General features: G+C 46.6%; 1 protein-coding gene across 3 annotated transcripts in view; it reads right to left on the bottom strand.

The window, feature by feature from the left end:
* The window catches only part of LOC141116970 (NACHT, LRR and PYD domains-containing protein 3-like), a 96,551-nt gene that overhangs the window by 21,975 nt on the left and 51,048 nt on the right, over nt 1–23,528 (bottom strand). For all 3 annotated transcript variants that reach the window (XM_073609502.1, XM_073609504.1, XM_073609503.1), the window contains one exon: nt 6,814–8,518. In XM_073609502.1, coding sequence (XP_073465603.1) covers nt 6,814–8,518 — 1,705 coding nt within the window. The remainder of the gene's footprint in view (nt 1–6,813; nt 8,519–23,528) is intronic.

Genomic DNA, 23,528 nt, shown 5'->3' with positions numbered 1-23,528 from the left:
CATGGAGGTGGTAATATCCTGTTATGGGGTGATTCTCTGCAGCAGGGATTGGAACGCTTGCCAGGATAGAAGGGGAAATGGATGGGGCAAAATACCGTCAAATTCTTGAGGAAAATCTGCTGAGCTCTGCCAGAAAGTTGTAAATGGGAAGAAGTTTTATCTTCCAACATGACAATGACCCAAAGGACACAGCGAAAATGACCACACAGTGGTTGAAGGAGAAAAAGGTGAATGTCCTTGCATGGCCTAGTCAAAGCCCAGACTTAAACCTAATTAAAAATCTGTGGAATGACTTGAAGACTGAAGTCCACAAACAGTCACCATCAAATTTAACTGAAATTGAGCAGTTCTGCAAGAAAGAGTGGCCAATCATTTCAAAGTCTAGATGTGCAAAGTTAGTAGAGGCATTTCCCAATGGACTAAAGGCTGGAATTAAAGCAAAAGGTGGTTCAACAAAATACTGATACAAGGGGGTGATCCTTTTCCCAACTCAGTGATACCGTTTTTTTAAATTTTTTCTGACATGTTGGTGTTATATCTTTTACTTGGATATTATAAGTTGCAATGAGTAAATATAGATGGATAAAACAAAAACTGTGTCTGTCTGCAAAGCAAAGAAATGTGATTATTGTAAAAGGAAGTGATTCTTTTCTATACCCACCGTATATCAGATCCCTTTATAAAACTCCAGAAAATTGATTTTTATAAAAAAAATGTTATAGTGATTCATTTGTGGGACACGATTTGTAGGAGATGGCCCCTATGCTCTACCTATACACCAGCGGCTCTTCTCTTTAGCAACCCCTTGTTTCCACCAGGTATGTAATCTGAAGGCTTTGGCTGGAGGTTAAACAAGCATCTTTACCGCATAGGGGACTATCTTGACCATAGAGGGATACGCCCTCCATCATACTTCATGAACAGCCTGGAGATGCCCCCCACAGAGAATATCCACTTACAGCAAATCTACCTTTTCCTTAAAACATTACAGAAAAACAACACAGACCTAGCAGTACATACCATGTTTGAGAACAGGTGCACGCAGGAGGCCTCTCTTGGGGGCTTTCCAAGCTGTATAAATTATTCTCTAATCCCTCAGGTTATCTTACCAGATGGTGTGGGAGAGGGTCCTGGACATAGTTCCTGAGGTGGAGGACTGTCGAAAATGGAGCACACCGCTTGTCGGCCTCCTGCTTCAGGGGATGTGGCCAGACAGGTACGTTTTTGCATGTATGGTGGACTTGTCCAAAAGTGCGCCACTGCTGGATGAGGGTATATTCTCTTATCTTTTCAGTTATGATGGTCAATATTACTGAAGATGCAAGTATTGCCTTACTGAATAATCTAGTCAAAAATGTCCAGAGACACACACAGACCTTAAAGCGGAACTTCAATCATTTTTTCAACTTTCCATCTATTAAATCTTCTGCCCTTGTTGTTTTAACTTTGGATAATAAAACATTTTTTTTCTGCCAGTAAATACCATATACAGCCGACTTCCTGTTTCTTGTCTGGTCATTAGCCTAGGATTTTGACATCATGCACAGCTCTCTCTTTCACTCTTGTGAGAGTTTGCCAGAAAGGGAGGGGCGATGAGTCATAAGAGGGCCAATGAAAGCTGAAGGGCTGCAGAGCTGGAGGCATGCCTCTGTGTGTCTGTGTAAATCTAGGAAGTGAACAGGCAGCAGCTTCAGCTGCCCACAGTTAAAATGGCTGCAGCCAGACTTAGTGGAGGGAGATTTCTGCAGCCTATTTGGCAAGTACAGAATCACAGTATATATAAAATAATATGCAAAGTGGTTGGAGGGAAGCTTCAGAATGGCAAAGATGTTTTTATTACAAATTATGTGAGCAGACTGCAGTTCCTCTTTAATATACTTTATGTTCTTAGCAGCCAAAATTTCTATTGCTTTAATGAAGTGTAAACTCACGTGAATATTGTTAAATGAAATAATGGTAAGTGTCTTGCGAGACAAACAATCCCTCTTCAATAAAATATGGTCCCCCTGGCTTGCCTATTTGCAGGTTCCGAACACAAGGTGCTGACTCCAGGAATGGTTGGCGGTAGGCCCCCCCGGACGGGTCACCTCTTTCCTTTCCTTTCCTCCTTACGCTTTCTCTTTTTCCCTTTCTTTCCCTTTTCCTTGCTTTCTCTGATCCAGGGACGAATTCCTTCTCCCTCTTTTTCCTCTTCCTACCTATGTTCAATACACTATCAGTAGTGGGGAGTTGTCATCTCAACCCAGGGAACAGAGGATCAAGATAATAGTATGAACCCCACAAAGACTTACATATGACTCACTGGGAAACAGTTCAGAAAAGATTATCCTGAATGTGCATTGGCACTCTAAGACTTCAGTACTTGATTTGATTGTGGCACTCAAACCAGTGCCAAAGATGAGGGCTCTTGCTTCATCCCAACACACTTTGGTGGCAGCCTCCATTACCTGATGTATTTCATATGAAATGAAAAAATCGATTTAGTTTCTTCTTAACTTTTTTTCACTTAGTTCCTTTGCTGTTTTTTACCTCTTTGAATCCAAAGATTCCTTTATGGGGAGATTATGTAGCTGGACTGTAGCTGCTAACTGCTTGTCAGGCTTCAGTGTACTGCAGAAAAATTGAAACTGATCACATAGAGGACTCACTGTGACCAAAACTAAACCAGTTCATGCAAGATGGTTTCAGCTCTGCTCTCCACCTGCAGGAGAGGTCCCTCAGATGCGTTTCATCCCCTAGTGTGCTTTAATTGTTGAAGCAGCCTCAAAGATTAAAGTGGTTGTTTTGGAAGCTGCCATCCTGGGGTCACATGACAGTCTGACTAGAATTATATTAACAAGGGTTGTGGCGCTTCCTATGGGGTAATAGATGGGAGGGGTGGTTACCCAGATGGTTTCCCTCAATAGATCCCAATAGAGGTACCTGGTATCTACCAGGGAAAAAAACTTAGTTGCCGTAAGGGTATATATGTCTGTGCCTACACACATACACATATATATCCACATGCATCCGTGTGTATCAGCAGATATAAATAAATAGATAGGTAATGTCTTCAAGGGGTCTGGCCTGAGGACCCTAATACTGTGGTAAATCTGCACCATATACCACCACTAGGTGAAAATATCTATACCATATATACGTAAACCTTATATGCTCTACTGATCCAAAATAATTCAAACCATCAAAATAAACCTCTGCTCCCCGTGCAGAAAAAACATGTGTAAATATGAGTAAAAGGACTTTACATATTATATCAAAATAGTGCAAATAAACGTATTATAATCAAATAAGTCCAAAGAAAACCAAGGTTAACAATTTTGCAGTAATTATAGTCCATTAAAGTGAAAAAACTTTTGTGAAAAAACTTATTTGTGAAAAAACTTGTTCAGATCCAATGTTTCAACATTTTCGTGACTTGAGTGCTCTCGGATAATTCCTGTGACTTTTGTGCACCCCCTTGCGGGTCCCCACTCACCAGATCCAACAGCCCCAAAAGGGGCGACCAGCATAAGATGTCTCAATCACGGTCTCCTCTCCGCGGCAGTTATGCAGGCTCCTCAAGGTGGTTTCCGTGCCGTTGATTTCCCCAATGGATTCCTCCAATCTCAGATGGAACAGGTTGCAAGGGGAGTTGCGATCCCAATATTCTCTCCCCCACCTTCCTACCGAGCATCCAGATAGTTTCCTACTATTGGGTTCAATGTTCGCAGTGGCTCCCCACTAAGATCCTATAGCCCCAAATGGCCGCCGTTCACCACCGGTCTGGAAAGAGTTTCATAGGAGAGAAGACATCATGCAGTCCCAGCTGCTGGATCCGGACTCCAAAGCAGGCATGCCACAAGAGGATTGTCGTCTCTGATTAGAGAACACCTCGATCCCAAAAGACCACCAGAAGGGGTTCCCCACCTTGTTGGTGCGTTTAGCAGCCTAAGATGTGGGACTGCGTGCTGGGAGAGGCTTGAACTCAGACGGACTCCGACATAGGTAAGAGCTTACCCTGAGTGTAGGTGTTGATCTTTGAGGACAAAAGGACAAAGATCAACACCTACACTCAGGGTAAGCTCTTACCTATGTCGGAGTCCGTCTGAGTTCAAGCCTCTCCCAGCACGCAGTCCCACATCTTAGGCTGCTAAACGCACCAACAAGGTGGGGAACCCCTTCTGGTGGTCTTTTGGGATCGAGGTGTTCTCTAATCAGAGACGACAATCCTCTTGTGGCATGCCTGCTTTGGAGTCCGGATCCAGCAGCTGGGACTGCATGATGTCTTCTCTCCTATGAAACTCTTTCCAGACCGGTGGTGAACGGTGGCCATTTGGGGCTATAGGATCTTAGTGGGGAGCCACTGCGAACATTGAACCCAATAGTAGGAAACTATCTGGATGCTCGGTAGGAAGGTGGGGGAGAGAATATTGGGATCGCAACTCCCCTTGCAACCTGTTCCATCTGAGATTGGAGGAATCCATTGGGGAAATCAACGGCACGGAAACCACCTTGAGGAGCCTGCATAACTGCCGCGGAGAGGAGACCGTGATTGAGACATCTTATGCTGGTCGCCCCTTTTGGGGCTGTTGGATCTGGTGAGTGGGGACCCGCAAGGGGGTGCACAAAAGTCACAGGAATTATCCGAGAGCACTCAAGTCACGAAATTGTTGAAACATTGGATCTGAACAAGTTTTTTCACAAATAAGTTTTTTCACAAAAGTTTTTTCACTTTAATGGACTATAATTACTGCAAAATTGTTAACCTTGGTTTTCTTTGGACTTATTTGATTATAATACGTTTATTTGCACTATTTTGATATAATATGTAAAGTCCTTTTACTCATATTTACACATGTTTTTTCTGCACGGGGAGCAGAGGTTTATTTTGATGGTTTGAATTATTTTGGATCAGTAGAGCATATAAGGTTTACGTATATATGGTATAGATATTTTCACCTAGTGGTGGTATATGGTGCAGATTTACCACAGTATTAGGGGCCTCAGGCCAGACCCCTTGAAGACATTACCTATCTATTTATTTATATCTGCTGATACACACGGATGCATGTGGATATATATGTGTATGTGTGTAGGCACAGACATATATACCCTTACGGCAACTAAGTTTTTTTCCCTGGTAGATACCAGGTACCTCTATTGGGATCTATTGAGGGAAACCATCTGGGTAACCACCCCTCCCATCTATTACCCCATAGGAAGCGCCACAACCCTTGTTAATATAATTCTAGTTAGTAGAGAATCCCTAGGGAAGCTCTTTTAAGGGAGGCAGCACACCTAAATTACTGTTCTAAGCGCAGCTCTTTGTATTCAATTCCACATGACAGTCTGAAGTTTCTGTTATATAGATGGCCTAGAGCGGACTTTCCTATCACTGGCTCTATGAATGCGACCTTCGAGGCCTGGTGCCACATTCATCACCTTAATGACTCTAGTCAGGATGACTTTTCTCTGGCCTCCCTGCTTTGGCTGAACCCTCATCTACACCAATTTGTATTTTGTATTTGTGCACTAATCTTTGCTGAGCAGTTAGATGCGCTGTTTATACCTCATGCAAAATATTAATAAACATAATTTGATTAAAAAAAAGGATTAAAGTGGTTGTAAACCTTCACATGTACCCAATTAAGTGACTAGCATTATGTGATACACAGAGTGAAACAAATACTCCTACATTGGTTGTAGCTGTGTGTCTGCAGTCATTTCTTCTGTAGATCATTCTGAAAACACAAATATGAAAGGATTTCTCCTCTAGGAGCAGGGGGTGGGGATCTGAAGTCTTCACACAGCCGACAGCTCTGTGTCAGGAACCATGAATTAGACTGAGCCAGAAGTGCAGTAAAAAAAAATCACTTTTTAATAAAATGGTAAAATAGTACAAACAGCATAAATGTGGTCAAAACAGAGCGGGTAATCGGTGCAAGCCAGTAAAATGGCAATCCAGAGATCAGCATAGTCAGAAGCAGTAAACGGAATCAGGAACCAAAAGGAACATCAGCCAGGAAAAAGTCTTTATCAGGAAAACACAGCAGAGAGTATTACGATATGTTGACCAAGGCGAAAGCACAGGTGATCTGATCCAGGCAGTTTAAATAGCCAGCAAGGCTGATTGAGGAGCAGGATATGATCATCAGGTGAGTCACTGTGGAATGAAGGGAATGAAGAGTACTGGCAATTAACCGACCGCTGAGTAAGCCTGAGCTCTGAGAAGGAAGGGCTGAGACACATCCCTTTCACACAGTACGTAGAACAAGCACAGCTGTGAATGAGTTACAGGCTGCTGCTCCCTCCCCATCACCATTTTAACTCTTGGTGTCAGGAAAAGCTGCCAGAAGTAAGCCAAACTAATAGAGTAACCAGGCAGCAGAGAGAAATGAGACTCAGTGCTTTGGAGAAAGACAAGGACACAGTATAGAAGGATGTGCGTTTTTCATATTTCATTTCTGAGGTTTACAACCACTTTAAGCCACCTAGGGGGCGTAACATATCTGAGGCACCTCTCCTGTGGGTGGAGATAGAGCTGAAGCCATCTTACATTACCAGGTTTAGTCTTGGTCATAGTGATTTGGGCATCTTGTGTGTGTGATTGGTCACCATTTTTCTGTAGCACTGCTACAGTATGTGTCTGACACAGACATCCCATCCGCTACCTCTACTTATCCATTCATTCTGTGCAGCTATCCAATACATATATGTACATAAATACTTATAGAGTTCACATACAGTATAATAAAATATAAGCAGCAGCAATAATCACTAATTTATTTGGGGAAACTGCTGATAATTCCAATATAACACAAGGTTATTCTTTACCTTAAATTCTTGAAGTTGTTTAGAGCCGGTATTAGTTTCCTCAATTTTTCACTCTGATTGCTACATGAATGTAGATTTACTTCTTCTGTCTCTCTGCAGGTTTGAAGGATAAAAGACAGCACAGAGCAGTCCGAAGCAGTGAGGGAGACTTCAGAAAAATCAACTTTTTTTGTTCCAATACATTGTGACGCCAGAGCCTTATTCCTGCTCTCATAGAGATAATAGAATATATTAAGAAGACCTCGCTTGTCTTTTATATATTTGTCAGATCTTTGGTCTGGTATTTTCTTCTGGATCCAGGTGATGACATGTCTGGCAGCCTGAGTAGACAATTCTCCCACATGAGACTTTAACATGGATCTAGTAGAAGAGTCTGAGAGACCGCAGAGGAAACGGAGGAATATTTCAGCACGCCCGCCTTTGCAAGATTCAGCCTTATCAAGTGTTTCCTGTAATCTGTCAGGATTATAGTTAGTAAAATGAACTAAAGCAGCAAAAAACTCCAGAAGAGTGAGATGTAAGAAGCTGTAATCCACATCAGGAGGCTGACCAGATTCCATCATCAAAGATGAAAAGAGATGTTTATAATTTTTCACACTGAATGACTCCAGGTGACACTCATCAAAGACAATCAGGTGATTCATGACTCCATGTTCTGCCATCCACCCAACAGATGTCAGCAGTTCCCAGTCAGTGTGACCCCCATCTTTATTCTGGCTGTGATTGGTCAGAATGTTGGAGACATAAGTCACAAAGAGTTGTGTCACTGTTTTGGATAATGGTGTCTTCAGCTGATCAGTAATTGTTGGTTGGGATCTGAAGCACATTGATAACACTGTACAGATGATCCAGCAGTATGATGGGATATAACAGAAAGTGTACAGTATGTCATTCTCCTGCACATAATGAAAAGCCTTTTCTGATAATTCCTCATTTCCAAAGAAATTTTTAAAGAACCTCAGTCTGTCTCCATGAAGAAATCCCATGATCTCAGCTATTCTCTGGAAAACACTTGTATCAACTGATGTCAGTCTGATTGGACGGCTGGTTATCAGTACACAGCAACCCTTAAGAAGACTCTGCCTCACCAAACTGACCACAATATCACCACATTTTGTCCTGTGAGCAAAGAGTCTACTTGATCTGAAATCTATTTGGTGAATACTTTCATCCAAACCATCAAATATAAACAGAAGTCTCTCTGGATCTCGTAAAATGTTTCCAATCTGACTCTCCAGATATGGATATTGATGAAGAATCATCTCCTCCAAGCTGACCTCTCTCAGTTTATTAAGGTCCCAGAATCTGAAGAGGAAGACAAAAGAAAATCTCTGGTAGTGTTTTCCGGTCACCCAGTCATAGACAAACTTCTGCATCAGTGTGGTCTTTCCTATTCCTGACACTCCGCTCACCATTACTGCATGTGGTACACAGTGTGACTGGGGGTTCCATCGGAACAGCCTGTTGGGGGAAATACATTCCAGTCCAGTTTGTGTTTTCTTCAAGCATTTCTCATGTGTTACCCCAGTCTGTATTAGCTCATTCTGGGGACGCTGCCTGAACTGATTAGTGGAGACTACAATCAAGTTCACATAATGCTCATTAATGAGGAATCTTTGTGGTTCCAGAGTAGTTCCAGGGGGTCTATGCTCCACTAGAGTCTCAGTCTTCTCCATCAGACATGTTTTGTGTTTTTCCTGAATATCTGGGAATGTAATGGAAATATTTTATGACTCAGGTTAAAGTAGAAATTGAAAATGTTGATATTATTATTCTCTTCTGTAATGTTCATAATATTAACATAGATTTTATCACTGCTTTTTAATCTCATGTTTTAATATTACAGAAAATTATGTGTCCATCTTACATTCAGATATTATGTAGCAATATAATTTTTTTACTAATTCAGCTGAGATGGCTGATTGAACTCCTTGAGGTAAAGCAGGCAGTGTGCACAGGACCAGGGCCTCTGATAGCAATGTACGGTCCTCCCAGTGGAAGGGTCAGGGACTGCCTGTAGCCCTTTCTAGGTGCAATGTGTCCCCTTGGTCTCCTCCCCGCACATTCCTGGTAAGTGCCTCACACAGAGCCGGCCTGCCCACTCTAAGACCAGACTCTGCATTCCAGCTGTCTCTGTTATACACTGTGCTAAACATTGGCATCTCTGGCTGTCATTTTGTATCCTTCACCCCTTCCATCCAAGTAGACAAGGCCTTTGCCAGCCAGCACAACTTCCCACGATGTACGGTATGTCCAGCAGCACTACCACCAAAAGCTTTCCATAAAACATGTCACTGTGATCGGGAGTAGCCTATCGAAAATACTGTCTATCAATCTATAAAATAATGTTAAATAACATGTTGTTAACTTGCATTGATGCACAGTGACCCAGATGTTAAAAATGTATCATCGACTAAGAATTTCTACAAATATACATTATAAAAAAAATATTTAAGAAGGGTAATGTTAACCTCTTGCCAACTGTATAACACATACCTGTAGCAGCAGGGAGTCTATGGTGCACCTCTGTTCAGTGCTGGCAGCCATTCACTGCGATCATGTGATCAGGAACTCCACCTCTGACTCCTGTCATTCTGCATTCTTGCTATTGGGTCACACATGCAGCTGCCCTCCCGAACCGGGCTATCTGCATCCACTGACAGATACAGCTCAGCTCCGCCCCTACTCCCTCCTTACAGGATTTGACTGAAAGCAGCAGGAGCCAATGGCCTGTGAGACCAGGAAGAGAGGAGAGAAGACCTGCAAACAGGCACATCACTGGCTCGATACAGGACTCAGGCAAGTGTTCGAGAGTGGGAGAGGAGAACAGGCATTGGAAGTTTTTTTACCTTAAAGTGGTTGTAAACTCTTACATATAGCCAGTGAATTGGTTGGCCTCAGGTGATACACAGAGATGAAACAAATCCTCCTACATAAACTGTGCCTGTTTATCTTCAGGCTTCTTTTCTTTACATCTGTTCAAAGTGCAGAATTTCTAAAGCTTGTCTGAGCTGTCAGAAGAAAGGGGTGGAGAACTGAAATTACACACTGATCAGAGATCAGGGTAAAGAGCCAATCAGTGGCTCTTTACCATGTGATCAACTGTGTCCAATCACAGCTAATCACAGATTTAAATTAAAACCAGTTATCAGCACTCCTCTCCTCATGCTGACATGCATGAGGAGAGGAGAAGAGAGCTGATAACCGGCTTTTGTAAAAGTCATTTTTTGTGTTCTCAGTACAGAGGAAAACCGATCGGTCTCCTCCCCTTGTGACTCCCCTCCCCCTACAGTTAGAATCACTCCCTAGGAACATAATTAACCCCTCGATCACCCCTATACAGTAATCAATGCATTTTTATAGCACGGATCGCTGTGTAAATGTGAATGGTCCCAAAAATGTGTCAAAAGTGTCCGATATGTCCGCCGCAATATCGTAGTCATGATTAAAATCGCAGATCGCCGCCATTACTAGTAAAAAAAAAAAATAATAAAAAAAATGCTATAACTATATCCCCTATTTTGTAGACGCTATAACTTTTGCGCAAACCAATCAATATACGCTTATTTTGATTTTTTTTACCAAAAATATGTAGAAGAATAGGTATCGGCCTAAACTGAGGAAAAAATCTGTTTAAAAAAAAAATTGGATATTTATTATAGCAAAAAGTAAAAAATATTGTGTTTTTTTTTTCAAACTTGTCACTCTTCTTTTGTTTATAGCGCAAAAAATTAAAACCACAGAGGTGATCAAATACCACCAAAAGAAAGCTCTATTTGGGGGGAAAAAAATTATAACAATTTCCTCTGCGTACAGTGTTGCATGACCGCACAATTATCATTCAAAGTGTGACTGTGCTGAAAGCTGAAAAATGGCTTGGGCAAGAAGGCGGTGAAAGTGCACTGTATTGGGGTGGTTAAATACCACCAAAAGAAAGCTCTTTTTGTTTGAAAAAAAATATAAAAATTTAGTTTGAATGACAATTGCGTGGTCATGCAACACTGTAACCAAAGTGTGACAGTGCTAAAAGCTAAAAATTGGCCAGGGTAGGAAGGGAGTAAAAGTTTCCTGCCCAGACCAATTTTCAACTTTTAGCGCTCTCACACTTTGATTGCTAATTACTCAGTCATGGCACACTGTACCCAAACAACATTTTTATCATTTTTTTTTTCACACAAATAGAGCTTTCTTTTGGTGGTATTTAATCACCAATGAGTTTATTCTTTTTTGCGACATAAGTAAAACAGAGCAAAAATTTTGAAAAAAAAACCTTTTTTTTTAGTTTCTATGATAAAATTTTGCAAATAAGTAATTTTTGTTCATACATTTGGGCCAAAATGTATACTACTACATATCTTTGGTAAAAATAACCCAAATAAGTGTATATTATTTGGTCTGTGTGAAAGTTATAGAGTCTACAAGCTATGGTGCCAATCATTGAAAATTGATCACACCTGATATACTGACGGCCTATCTCATTTCTTGAGGCCCTGAAATGTCAGGAAAGTACAAATACCCCCCAAATGACCCCTTTTTGAAAAGTAGACAGTCCAAGGTGTTTATTAAGATGCATGGCGAGTTTTCTGAAGTTGTAATTTTTTCCCACAATTCTTGGGAAAATTACAATTTTTTTTTTCTCACACACAGCATATGCCCCAATTACACCTCAAAATACATTCTGCTACTAGTCTCCAGTATGGCAATATCACATGTATGTAACTTTTTTACAGCCTAGCCACATGAAGAGGTCCAACATACAGAGAGCACCGGCAGGTGTTCTAGGAGCATAAATTACACTATATATTCACATATATTCTGTGAGGCATAATGAGTCTTTTGAACTGTTCATTTTTTTCCACAAGTCTTTAGAAAATGTGGAAAGAAAATTAAAACGTATTTTTTAATACAAAGTGGTCAATATATAAGATATTTCTAACACATAGCATGTATATAACAAAAATTACACCCCAAAATACATTCTGCTACTCAGGGGCGGACTGACAACTCATGGGGCCCCCGGGCAGTAGAAGGTCATGGGGCCCCCTGTGTCTCCGCCCACATGCAAGCCACACCTACACAAAGCCCCACTTACATAAATCATGGGGCACACAGTAAGGCACATCACATGGCACGCAGCAGAGCACGGGGCACATCATGGGGCACAGGGCATGGGGCACACAGTAGGGCACATCACAGGACACATAATGGGGCACCCAGCAGGGTTTATTATGCTGTACACATCAGGGCACATTATTGAGCACAGCATGGTGCATCACAGGGGGTACAGGGCACATCAGTTGGTACACAGCGGGGAACATCACAGAGCACATCAGGAGATACACAGGACACAGGTGGTACACATCAGGGCACACATCCCAGGACATGGGGCACACAGTAGAGCACATTACAGGGCACACAGTAGAGCACAACAGGCTGTACACAGCAGGGCACATCACAAGGCACATCACAGGGCAAGGGGCACAGAGTAGGGCACATAAGGGGGTACACAGCAGGGCACATCACAGGCCATGGGGCACGCAGTAGGGCAAATAGCAGGGCACAAACCAAAACACAGGGCACACAGTAGAGCACTGGGATCCTCCAGACTTAACACAGTGTCTCTCAGGGTAGCCATCAGGGGCGAAGGCGACACAGTGGGGGTGGAGGACACAGGAAGACACCGTGGGGGGGTGGGTGGCACAGGGGGACACTGTAGATGGGTGGGTGGCACAGGGGGACACTGTAGGTGGGTTGAGGGCACAGGGGGACACCATGGGGGGGATAGAAGACACAGGGGGACACTGTGGGGGGTAAAGGGCACAGGGGGTCACCGTGGGGGGTGGGTGAAGGGCACAGGGGGACACTGTGGGGAGGTGGAGGGCTCAGGGGGAAACTGTGGGGAGGTGGAGGGCTCAGGGGGACACTGTGGGGAGGTGGAGGGCTCAGGGGGACACTGTGGGGAGGTGGAGGGCTCAGGGGGACACTGTGGGGAGGTGGGGGGGGCACAGGGGGACACGGTGGGGGGCACAGGGGGACACTGTGGGGAGGTGGGGGGCACAGGGGGACACTGTGGGGGGGTGGAGGGCTCAGGGGGAAACTGTGGGGAGGTGGAGGCCTCAGGGGGAAACTGTGGGGAGGTGGAGGGCTCAGGGGGAAACTGTGGGGAGGTGGGGGGCTCAGGGGGAAACTGTGGGGAGGTGGGGGGGCACAGGGGGACACTGTGGGGAGGTGGGGGGCACAGGGGGACACTGTGGGGAGGGGGAGGGCTCAGGGGGACACTGTGGGGAGGTGAAGGGCTCAGGGGGACACTGTGGGGAGGTGGAGGGCACAGGGGGACACTGTGGGGAGGTGGAGGGCTCAGGGGGAAACTGTGGGGAGGTGGGGGGCTCAGGGGGAAACTGTGGGGAGGTGGGGGGCACAGGGGGACACTGTGGGGAGGTGGGGGGCACACTGTGGGGAGGTGGGGGGAACAGGGGGACACTGTGGGGAGGTGGAGGGCTCAGGGGGACACTGTGGGGAGGTGGAGGGCACAGGGGGACACTGTGGGGAGGTGGAGGGCACAGGGGGACACTGTGGGGAGGTGGAGGGCACAGGGGGACACTGTGGGGAGGTGGAGGGCTCAGGGGGACACTGTGGGGAGGTGGGGGGCACAGGGGGACACTGTGGGGGGGTGGAGGGCTCAGGGGGACACTGTGGGGAGGTGGGGGGCACAGGGGGACACTGTGGGGAGGTGGAGGGCTCAGGGGGACACTGTGGGGAGGTGGGGGGCACAGGGGGACACTGTGGGGAGGTGGGGGGCACAGGGGGACACTGTGGGGAGGTGGAGGGCTCAGGGGGACACTGTGGGGGGGTGGAGGGCTCAGGGGGACACTGTGGGGAGGTGGGGGGCTCAGGGGGACACTGTGGGGAGGTGGGGGGCACAGGGGGACACTGTGGGGAGGTGGGGGGCACAGGGGGACACTGTGGGGAGGTGGGGGGCACAGGGGGACACGGTGGGGGGCACAGGGGGACACTGTGGGGAGGTGGGGGGCACAGGGGGACACTGTGGGGAGGTGGGGGGCACAGGGGGGAAACTGTAGGGCACAGGGGGACACTGTGGGGGGGTGGAGGGCTCAGGGGGACACTGTGGGGAGGTGGGGGGCACAGGAGGACACTGTGGGGAGATGGGGGGCACAGGGGGACACTGTGGGGATATGGGGGGCACAGGGGGACACTGTGGGGAGATGGGGGGCACAGGGGGACACTGTGGAGGGGTGGGGGGCACAGGGGGACACTGTGGGGAGATGGGGGGGCACAGGGGGACACTGTGGGGAGGTGGGGGGCACAGGGGGAAACTGTGGGGAGGTGGGGGGCACAGGGGGACACTGTGGGGAGGTGGGGGGCTCAGGGGGAAACTGTGGGGAGGTGGGGGGCTCAGGAGGACACTGTGGGGAGGTGGGGGGCACAGGGGGACACTGTGGGGAGGTGGGGGGCACAGGGGGACACTGTGGGGAGGTGGGGGCACAGGGGGACATGGTGGGGGGCACAGGGGGACACTGTGGGGAGGTGGGGGGCACAGGGGGACACTGTGGGGAGGTGGGGGGCACAGGGGGACACTGTGGGGAGGTGGGGGGCACAGGGGGACACTGTGGGGAGGTGGAGGGCTCAGGGGGACACTGTGGGGAGGTGGAGGGCTCAGGGGGGAAACTGTGGGGCACAGGGGGACACTGTGGGGAAATGGGGGGCACAGGGGGACACTGTGGGGAGGTGGGGGGCACAGGGGGACACTGTGGGGAGGTGGGGGGCACAGGGGGACACTGTGGGGAGGTGGAGGGCTCAGGGGGACACTGTGGGGAGGTGGGGGGCACAGGGGGAAACTGTGGGGAGGTGGGGGGCACAGGGGGACACTGTGGGGAGGTGGGGGGCACAGGGGGACATTGTGGGGAGGTGGAGGGCTCAGGGGGACACTGTGGGGAGGTGGGGGGCACAGGGGGACACTGTGGGGAGGTGGGGGGCACAGGGGGACACTGTGGGGAGATGGGGGGCTCAGGGGGAAACTGTGGGGAGGTGGGGGGCACAGGGGGACACTGTGGGGAGGTGGGGGGCACAGGGGGACACTGTGGGGAGGTGGGGGCACAGGGGGACACGGTGGGGGGCACAGGGGGACACTGTGGGGAGGTGGGGGGCACAGGGGGACACTGTGGGTGGGAAGCTGTGCAGCAACTTTTTAATAGCAGCATGTGGTACAAGCTGCTGCACTTTCCTTCCTAGATGCAGAGTAGCGCGGGAAGCGGCTGTATACAGACCTCTCGTGATGCGCTCCTCCTCCTCGCCGGCCCCTCCTCTTTTCTGTCCGTCCGAGGTGATGACAGATACAAGCACCTGGGATGGACGGGAGGGAAGGAGGGGCCGGCGGGGGGGAGGAGGAGCGCATCACGAGAGGTCTGTATACACTACAGTCTCTTAGCAGTGAGCAGGGACCCGATCTGCCCGTCAATCACAGCTAGCTGACGGGTAGGTCGGGCCCCGAAGTGAAAGCTGCCATGGGGCCCCCTACTGGCCACGGGCCCTCGGTCAGCGTCCGAACTGCCCGATGGTCAGTCCGCCCCTGCTGCTACTCCTCCTGAGTATGGCGATACCACATGTGTGAGACTTTTAAACAGCCTGGCCACATAGAGAGATCCAACATTGAAGCAGTACCTTCAGGCGTTATAAGAGCATAAATTACACATCTAATGTCATTCCTACCTATCACACTTGTGAAGGTCCTGGAGCATCAGAACAGTGGAATTACCCACAAAATTACCCCATTTTGGAAAGCAAACACCCCAGAGTATATTCTATGAGGCATGGGCTGCAGATAGGTACTCGGGTACTCTGATGGGCTGGAGACAGGTACTCGGGTAATCTGATGGGCTGCATATAGGTACTTTGGTACTCTGATGGGCTGGTGAAAGGTACTCGAGTACTCTGATGGGCTGGTGACAGGTATTCAGGTACTCTGTTGGGCTGGTGATAGGTATTCGTGTACTCTGATTGGCTGGCAACAGGTACTCGGCTAATCCGATGGGCTGGTGACAGATACTCGGGTACTCTGATGGGCTGGTGACAGGAAATTAGGTACTCTGATTGGCTGGTGACAGGTACTCGGGTAATCTGATGGACTGGTGACAGGTACTCGGGTACTCTGATGGGCTAGTGACAGGTACTCTTTAGGTACTCTTTATTACTGGGGGGGGCAATCATTGTGTGTTGGTGTGCACTGTAAGCGGTAACGAGCTGTTACTGCAATCTCCTCGATTGGTGTGTGAGGAGGAGAACCCGGTAACAGCTTGTTACCGCGGTTTGTTTACATTCTGTGACCAGCTGATTGGACACAGCCGGTCATGTGTTTACCGCGATCGGGGATGGGCTGTGTCAGGGTGACAAGCCTTGTCCCCAATCGCTGCTCAAGCGCCGTGCACGAAGACAGTGCATGTGACTGGCTGTGATTGGACACAGCTGGTCATGTGGTAAAGAGCCATTTTTATTGGCTCTTTACACTGATCTGGGATGGGCTGTGTCCCGAGGGACACGCCTCATCCTTGATTGCCTCGCTGCAGGCTCCTGGGGGCCCGCAGGAGCGGCAAGAACGGGAGGATGTCATATGATGCCCGTCCATCATGGGAGAGTGTTCCTGCCGGCGTCATTTTACTATGGCCCGGTATGGAGGTGGTTAAGTAATGTAGCACATAGGCCCTACAGATTTGTACCAGGTCCTATTCCCAAGTGAGTGCACAGCAGGCACACAGCAGCTTCCACAGCCTTGCAACACAATGAACATGCAGTGAATGTCTTTTTAACCTCTTGCAGACCGCCCCTCCACCTGCAACGTACTTTGTACAGGTGGCCCATGCAGGCAAAGCGATATACTAGTATGTTGCTGCCTGCTTCTGGGTTCAGGGTGTGCATGTGATTGTGCACAGCAGTATTCTGTCAGCAAGTCCTGGACAATGATTCATGGCTGGGACCTGCTGATCGACTTTGTCCAATCACAGCCCAGAGCCCTTGGTTGGCAATAAACACAGGGCTCTCTACAGAAGGAACAATCTCTCTGTTTTATCCCTGCAAAGCAGAGATACAAAGCAAAGAGACATTACACATCGTTAGGCACACATTTAACCCCTTGATCGCGCAAGATTTTAACCCCTTCCAAGCCAGTGTCATTAGTACAGTGACAGTGTATACTCTATTATTAGCACTGATCACTGTATTAGGGTTTAGATTGCCCATCGCATTATTGCAGTCGCAATATAAGTTGTTGATCACCAGCATTGCTAGTATAAAATAAAAAATGTAGCAAAACATTTTGGCCGAAATGTATAAAGAAATTTGATTTGTTTATTTTTTTTTATTGGATATGTTTTATAGCAAAAAGTAAAAAATATGGGGTGATGGCAGCTGCCTGAACTCACCGCTCCACCGCACATTGGCCATTCTGCTTTGATTCCGGTGGCTTGTGGGGACCAGTCACCCGAAACTGACTCCCACTGGCTTGCTACACACCTGGCACTCCCCCGTGGCAAGGAAAAACAAAAGACTGCACCGGCACAGCCTCAGGAGGATCAAGCCCCGGACCAGGCAGCCACCAACCGCAGCTTCAATTACTGCATCCACCACGTGGTAGGCTGAAGATTAGGGAGCTGCATCACTGGACCTTTCCTCTCTTAGCCAGGGTGAGCAAGATCCCTCTCTCCTGTGCTGTCCCTTGCCATATGAGGGTGATTACACTGGCAGAGACTCCCCCCCAGTCCCTCAGTACCTCATGCATTACCACTGAACTTGAGCAAGAATTCAAAAACTTACGTGACCATATCAATACCTTAGAAACGAAGCTGCATGCTACGTTCTCCAGGATGAACCAGAACACTGACCAAATTGCTCAACTACACTCTAAACTGGAAAACCCTTGGTGAGAATTGACGACCTAGAAAATAGGTCCCAGAGATATAACTTCAGAATTAAAGGCCTCCCCGAGTCATACACGAACACCCGTGCAGCAGTTATGGAACTGATGCGATCCTTACTCCCTAATGAATCAGACCATAAACTGGAGCTAACGGCCACCTAGGGACAGCATAGGAAAACCCCCACTTTTATGGGACCAAGGAGCAGATCATGACAAAAGCCAGAGAAGACCCTAATGTCCAGATAGGAAGCCATGATATCCAAATCTTCACCGACATCTCTCAGGCCACAGCCAAGAAACATCAAACGTTAAAACCGCTCTTGAAGCCTCTCCAAGATCGTGGTAAAGAGCATTCATTCACCACCTTCACTGAATACGAATCTCAATTGCTACAACTGGGCCTGATCGCCACCTCTCCGTCTGTGATACCATGGTGTCAATCACCTCGCCTGGAAGATAATAACTGTCCAGTGACCGCTGCTCCTCTAACGCCACTATGGCACAACACCAGAAGCTGTTCCAAGAAAAAACTCCCAACCACCTTGACGCGATTTGCCGGGACTGCCATTTTGTTACATGTTCTATTGATTTGAGGGTCCCACACCCATTTTCACTTTATGACTTTAGTTTTGCCATGGATGGATTTTATTCATTTTGTTCACTATTCTGTTTGACCGTAAGTGGCCTCAATGAACGTGGGAGGATCTATGTTCTTCTTTCATTTAACTGTTTTGTTGATGTTCAGCACAAGCCTTTTGCATGAGCACTGCACCCCACTCTGACCTCTGCCTACTGTAATATCGGGTGATGTGGACTTTTTTGTGGAAGTACTTTGTTCAAGTTTAGCGGTCATTGCGGTATGTTGGCATCTGTCCTCCCCACATTGTCGTTTATGATAACTTGTTGTTTATCATATTGCTTTTCTCTCTCCCTGCCTGCAGGTCTTCCCTTCCCTCCACATTTCTCTGAAATGCTTCTCTTCTCTTCTCTCATCATCATCATTCTATTTTTCCACCTGCGCAACATGCATTCTCCATCCGGATATGCTTCTGGAATGTCTCCTGGTTCCAGCTTTTCTGGGGTAAGTCGGTTCTTTTTTACCTTTCCCATGGCTGCCATTAACACAACTAAACTGATCAAGGTCCAGTAAAGCGTAGAAAAGCCTTCCACTATTAGCATTCAGGGGGAGCGGAAGTGGTTCTCTTACAGGAGACTCATTTGCCTAATACATTTCAGACCTCATTTCTACATGGCCAATAGGGATGAGTCGAACACCCCCCTGTTCGGTTCGCACCAGAACATGCGAACAGGCAAAAAATTTGTTCGAACACGCGAACACCGTTAAAGTCTATGGGACTCGAGCATGAATAATAAAAAGTGCTAATTTTAAAGGCTTATATGCAAGTTATTGTCAGAAAAAGTGTTTGGGGACCTGGGTCCTGCCCCAGGGGACATGGATCAATGCAAAAAAAGTTTTAAAAACGGCAGTTTTTTCGGGAGCAGTGATTTTAATAATGCTTAAAGTGAAACAATAAAAGTGTAATATACCTTTAAATTTCATACCTGGGGGGGTGTCTATAGTATGCCTGTAAATGGGCGCATGTTTCCCATGTTTAGAACAGTCTGACAGCAAAATGACATTTCAAAGGAAAAAAAGTCATTTAAAACTACTCGCGGCTATTAATGAATTGTCGGTCCGACAATACACATAAAAGTTCATTGATAAAAACGGCATGGGATTTCCCCACAGTGGAACCCCGAACCATAATTTAAAAAAAAAATGGTGTGGGGGGTACCCCTAAATTCCATACCAGGCCCTTCAGGTCTGGTATGGATATTAAGGGGAACCCTGCGCCAAAATTAAAAAAAAAAAAGATAGCGTGGGGATCCCCCTCAAAATCCCTACCAGACCCTTCAGGTCTGGTATGGATTTTAAAGGGAACCCCGTGCCAAAATAAAAAAAAAAATGGCGTGGGGTCTCCCCAAAAATCCATACCAGACACTTATTCGAGCAAGCAACCTGGCAGACCGCAGGAAAAGAGGGGGGGACGAGAGAGCGCCCCCCCGAACCGTACCAGGTCACATGCCCTCAACATTGGGAGGGTGCTTTGAGGTCCCCCCCAAACCACCGGACCTCATCCCCACAACCCTTGCCCGGTGGTTGTGGGGGTCTGAGAGGCAGGGGGCTTATCGGAATCTGGAAGCCCCCTTTAACAAGGGGACCCCCAGATCCGGCCCCCCCATGTGAAATGGTAAGGGGGTACAAAAGTACGTAACCGGGTGACCCTGCCCCCTCTGACTTCACGGGGAAACCCATAGGGAAGTTCCTGTCAAGTTCCCGTGCGTCAGAGGGGGGCGGGGTCACTGGGTGGCCCCGCCCTCCGTTATTTAAGAAGTGTCAGAAGACGAGAAGCGTCACACAGTGGGAACCTCCCATCATGGATGTGGAGCGGCCCGAGAACGAAGAAGGGAAGAAGACGCCGTGGAGGAAGATGCCAGACAAGAACACCGTAGCAAGAAGCAGAGGATCGGAGGAAGAACCACAGGAAGAAGAAGATGGAGGAAGAAACTGAAGGAAGATAGAAGAAAGAAGATAGAAGAAAGAAGATGGAAAGAAGAAGACTTTAAATAAAGGAATTGTCAAAAACTGTCTCTTGTTGTTTTTAACATTTTTGACACTTTTTTTGTGAAATGGTAGGGGTACTTTTGTACCCCCTTACCATTTCGCACGGGGGGGGCGGGATCTGGGGGTCCCCTTGTTAAAGGGGGCTTCCAGATTCCGATAAGCCCCCCGCCCGCAGACCCCCACAACCACCGGCCAAGGGTTGTGGGGATGAGGCCCTTGTCCCCATCAACATGAGTTCGACTCGAACTTGAAGCTCATCATAATGGCCAATATCCCCACTTCTACTTGGCTAATGCACCAGATAGGATGCGGGGAGTTGTCATATTTATATCAAAATGGCAGTCTTTTTCACCGCTTAAAGTTGTTAAGGACCCCAGTGGTAGATACTTGTTAGCGGCAGGGAGAAATAGAAATAGAGGGGGAACAGGTTATTTTTCTTACTTTCTATGCTCCTAACAGATAGTCTTTTTCCAGTCTCTTTTCCAGACTCTGTCTCCACATTTTCTGGGGACCGTGGTCCTGGGAGGGAGACTCAAATATAGCTTTGGACTCAGTCTTAGATAAGACGAGGTCCCCTGTGTCCTGCATCCTATGGCCATCCAGGAAGGGCACTGTATTTGAGAAGTTACTACATCAATTTAATCTAATTTTTGTTTGGCAGAAATTCAATACCTCCAATCGTGACTTTACATACTATTCTAATGTTCATCTAATCTACTCTAGGATAGACCACATCTTCACCCCTTCTCAAAACGTGCCCTTGTTTAGTTCTTCCAAGGTCGCTTGGTCCAATCATTCGCCTGTTATGGCAACTCTCAGTGCTCTTTGCAAAGCCAACTCAGTTTACCTTTGGCGTTTAAATGGATCACTGCTGAGCAACTCCTCTGTTTGCTTTGATGTTGAGATGCATTTGAAAGAATACTTAGGTGTTAATGACCCGACACAGACCTCACCACAAACCAGTTGGGCGGCGCATTAAGTCCCGTGCAGGGTATCCTTATTAAGTTGGCCTCAAGATATAGGAAAAATTCAGAAGCCTTCATATGCCAAAAAGAGTCAGAACTAAGTGCCCTGAGAACCCTCAACTCGATCTTTGGAATAAAATAGAAGCCATGCATCTTGAACTAAGTGTATGTCTCACGTCTAAGGCAGATATACACCTTGGGTGGTCTCAGGCCAAATTTTACCAAAATTCTGACTGATCGCGGAAACTGCTGACACAGAAACTGACTTCCAGTCAGCAAGTGACATCAATCCCTAAACTTAGAAAAGTTTACTGACTCAGAATCCCATGATCATGCTTAACCCCTTCACACCTTAGGGTAAAACAAATCTATAAACCTAAGCTCAATTTTGCAACTTGGACATGTGTTAGTAAAACTGTACATATCATCATAACTACTTAATGTATCCAGGTGGATTATACTGTACCTTGGTTTTTTTTTCAGGACAAATTGGGCTTTCTTTTGGTGGTAAATGGTAATGGGTATCTCCTGATTTTGTTTTATTATCAAAGGATAACTGGCCCAAAATAATAAACAATTTTTTTTTTAAGTTTAGCTGTATATTTCATGCTATTATCATATTTACCACCAAATAACAACCCAAAATGATTTCTCCTGATGACTGCAGTGATACCACATATGTGTATGTTAGTTGATGTTTGTACCCGTAGTACAGCCCAGAAAGAATGGTGCGTATTTTGCATTTTTTTTTAATCCTGCCTAAAACACACTGGCACTGACTCCAACTGACACTGATACCAATTATTTATTTATTTTTATTTCGACACAAAATATGCTGATTGTGACATTTGACCCTGACCTTGAACCTAACAATAACCCTGGCAACCTTGGTCTTATTTTTAAATGTATTTTTAAATTATTTTTTTATTATTTTTTTTTTAATTTTTATTTAATTATTTTTTTAAACAATTGGATTGTTTACAATTCTTCTCCTACAAGAAGAGGAAGATACAGTTTATCTTTGTCTTCATTTAGAAGAGGAAGGAAACCCAGGGGAGGGCTCACAGTGACTGATCACTGTGATAGCCAATCAGAGGCTATCACAGTGATCAGGTGACCTGGAACCTACAGTCCTGGGTTCCGATCATTAGTACAAAACCATACAAACCAAAACTATATCCATGTGGATCAGGTTGGATTTGTGCCCGATAGGCAAGCTTCGGGTCAAATTAGGGAAGCTTTTGATCTAGTCTGTATTTTACAGTCTTCTTGGGACCAAGGCAGTTCATAGAGAGGCATGCTACATTCATTGGATATCTAGAAAGCATCTCATGGGAGTACTTATTTCAAATTCTTTCGAGGTGGAGGTTTGGCCCCAAATTTATGACTTTGGGGCATATATGGTTGAGGGGATACCTCTCCGATCCTATTTCTATAGTGTCTGCTACTCGTCATGGTTGTCCCCTTTCTCCTCTCTTATTCATCATTGCCATTGAGACTCTGGCTGTAGCCATCTGGGCCCACCCTGACATCTTAAGTGTGGACAGTGAGTACAAGCAGCACAAATGCGCTCTGTTTCCAGATGATTTACTCCTCTTTCTTACTTCGCCACACACCTCTCTCCCAATCACTCATTGATCTTTAGCACGATTTTGGAATATTTCGACTGGCCATGAACTGGGAGAAGTCTGAGGCTCTCAACATCAACTTACCTGGGGACATTTTACATAGTCTGAAAGACCAATATAGCTTCATTTGGCAGGCAAGCTCCTTGCCATATCTAGCAATCAAGCTGACCTCTTCCATAGCAACACTCTATAAGGCAAATTATGCACACCTTTTTGCACTTTTGTTGCAGGACGTGGAACTTTGGTCTTCCTTCACTTTCCTGTCCTGGATGGGTAGGATTGCTGCAGTTAAGATGATATTGATATCCAAAATCCTCTATTACTTTCGTACGCTTCTCATAGCAGTTCCAGCCCCTGACCTTCACAGATTCCAGAACAAATTACTGCACTTTGGGGCACTAGGGGTCACAGAATGCAATATCAAACACACTACACTTTAAGAGACTCTGGTGCAGGAAATACTATAGGGCGGCTCAGATAACGCAATTGACTCAAATGTACTCCACTTCCTGTGTGGAAAGCCTTTTCATGTAGGTTTCTCCCAAACATCGGAGGGCAATCCTCTGCCC

The sequence above is a fragment of the Aquarana catesbeiana genome, linkage group LG13 (genome assembly GCF_042186555.1).
Source record: "Aquarana catesbeiana isolate 2022-GZ linkage group LG13, ASM4218655v1, whole genome shotgun sequence".
In the NCBI taxonomy this organism is placed as follows: domain Eukaryota; kingdom Metazoa; phylum Chordata; class Amphibia; order Anura; family Ranidae; genus Aquarana; species Aquarana catesbeiana.
The sequence above is the reverse complement of the archived record's forward strand: the minus strand, read 5'-3'. Positions and strand labels throughout refer to the sequence as shown.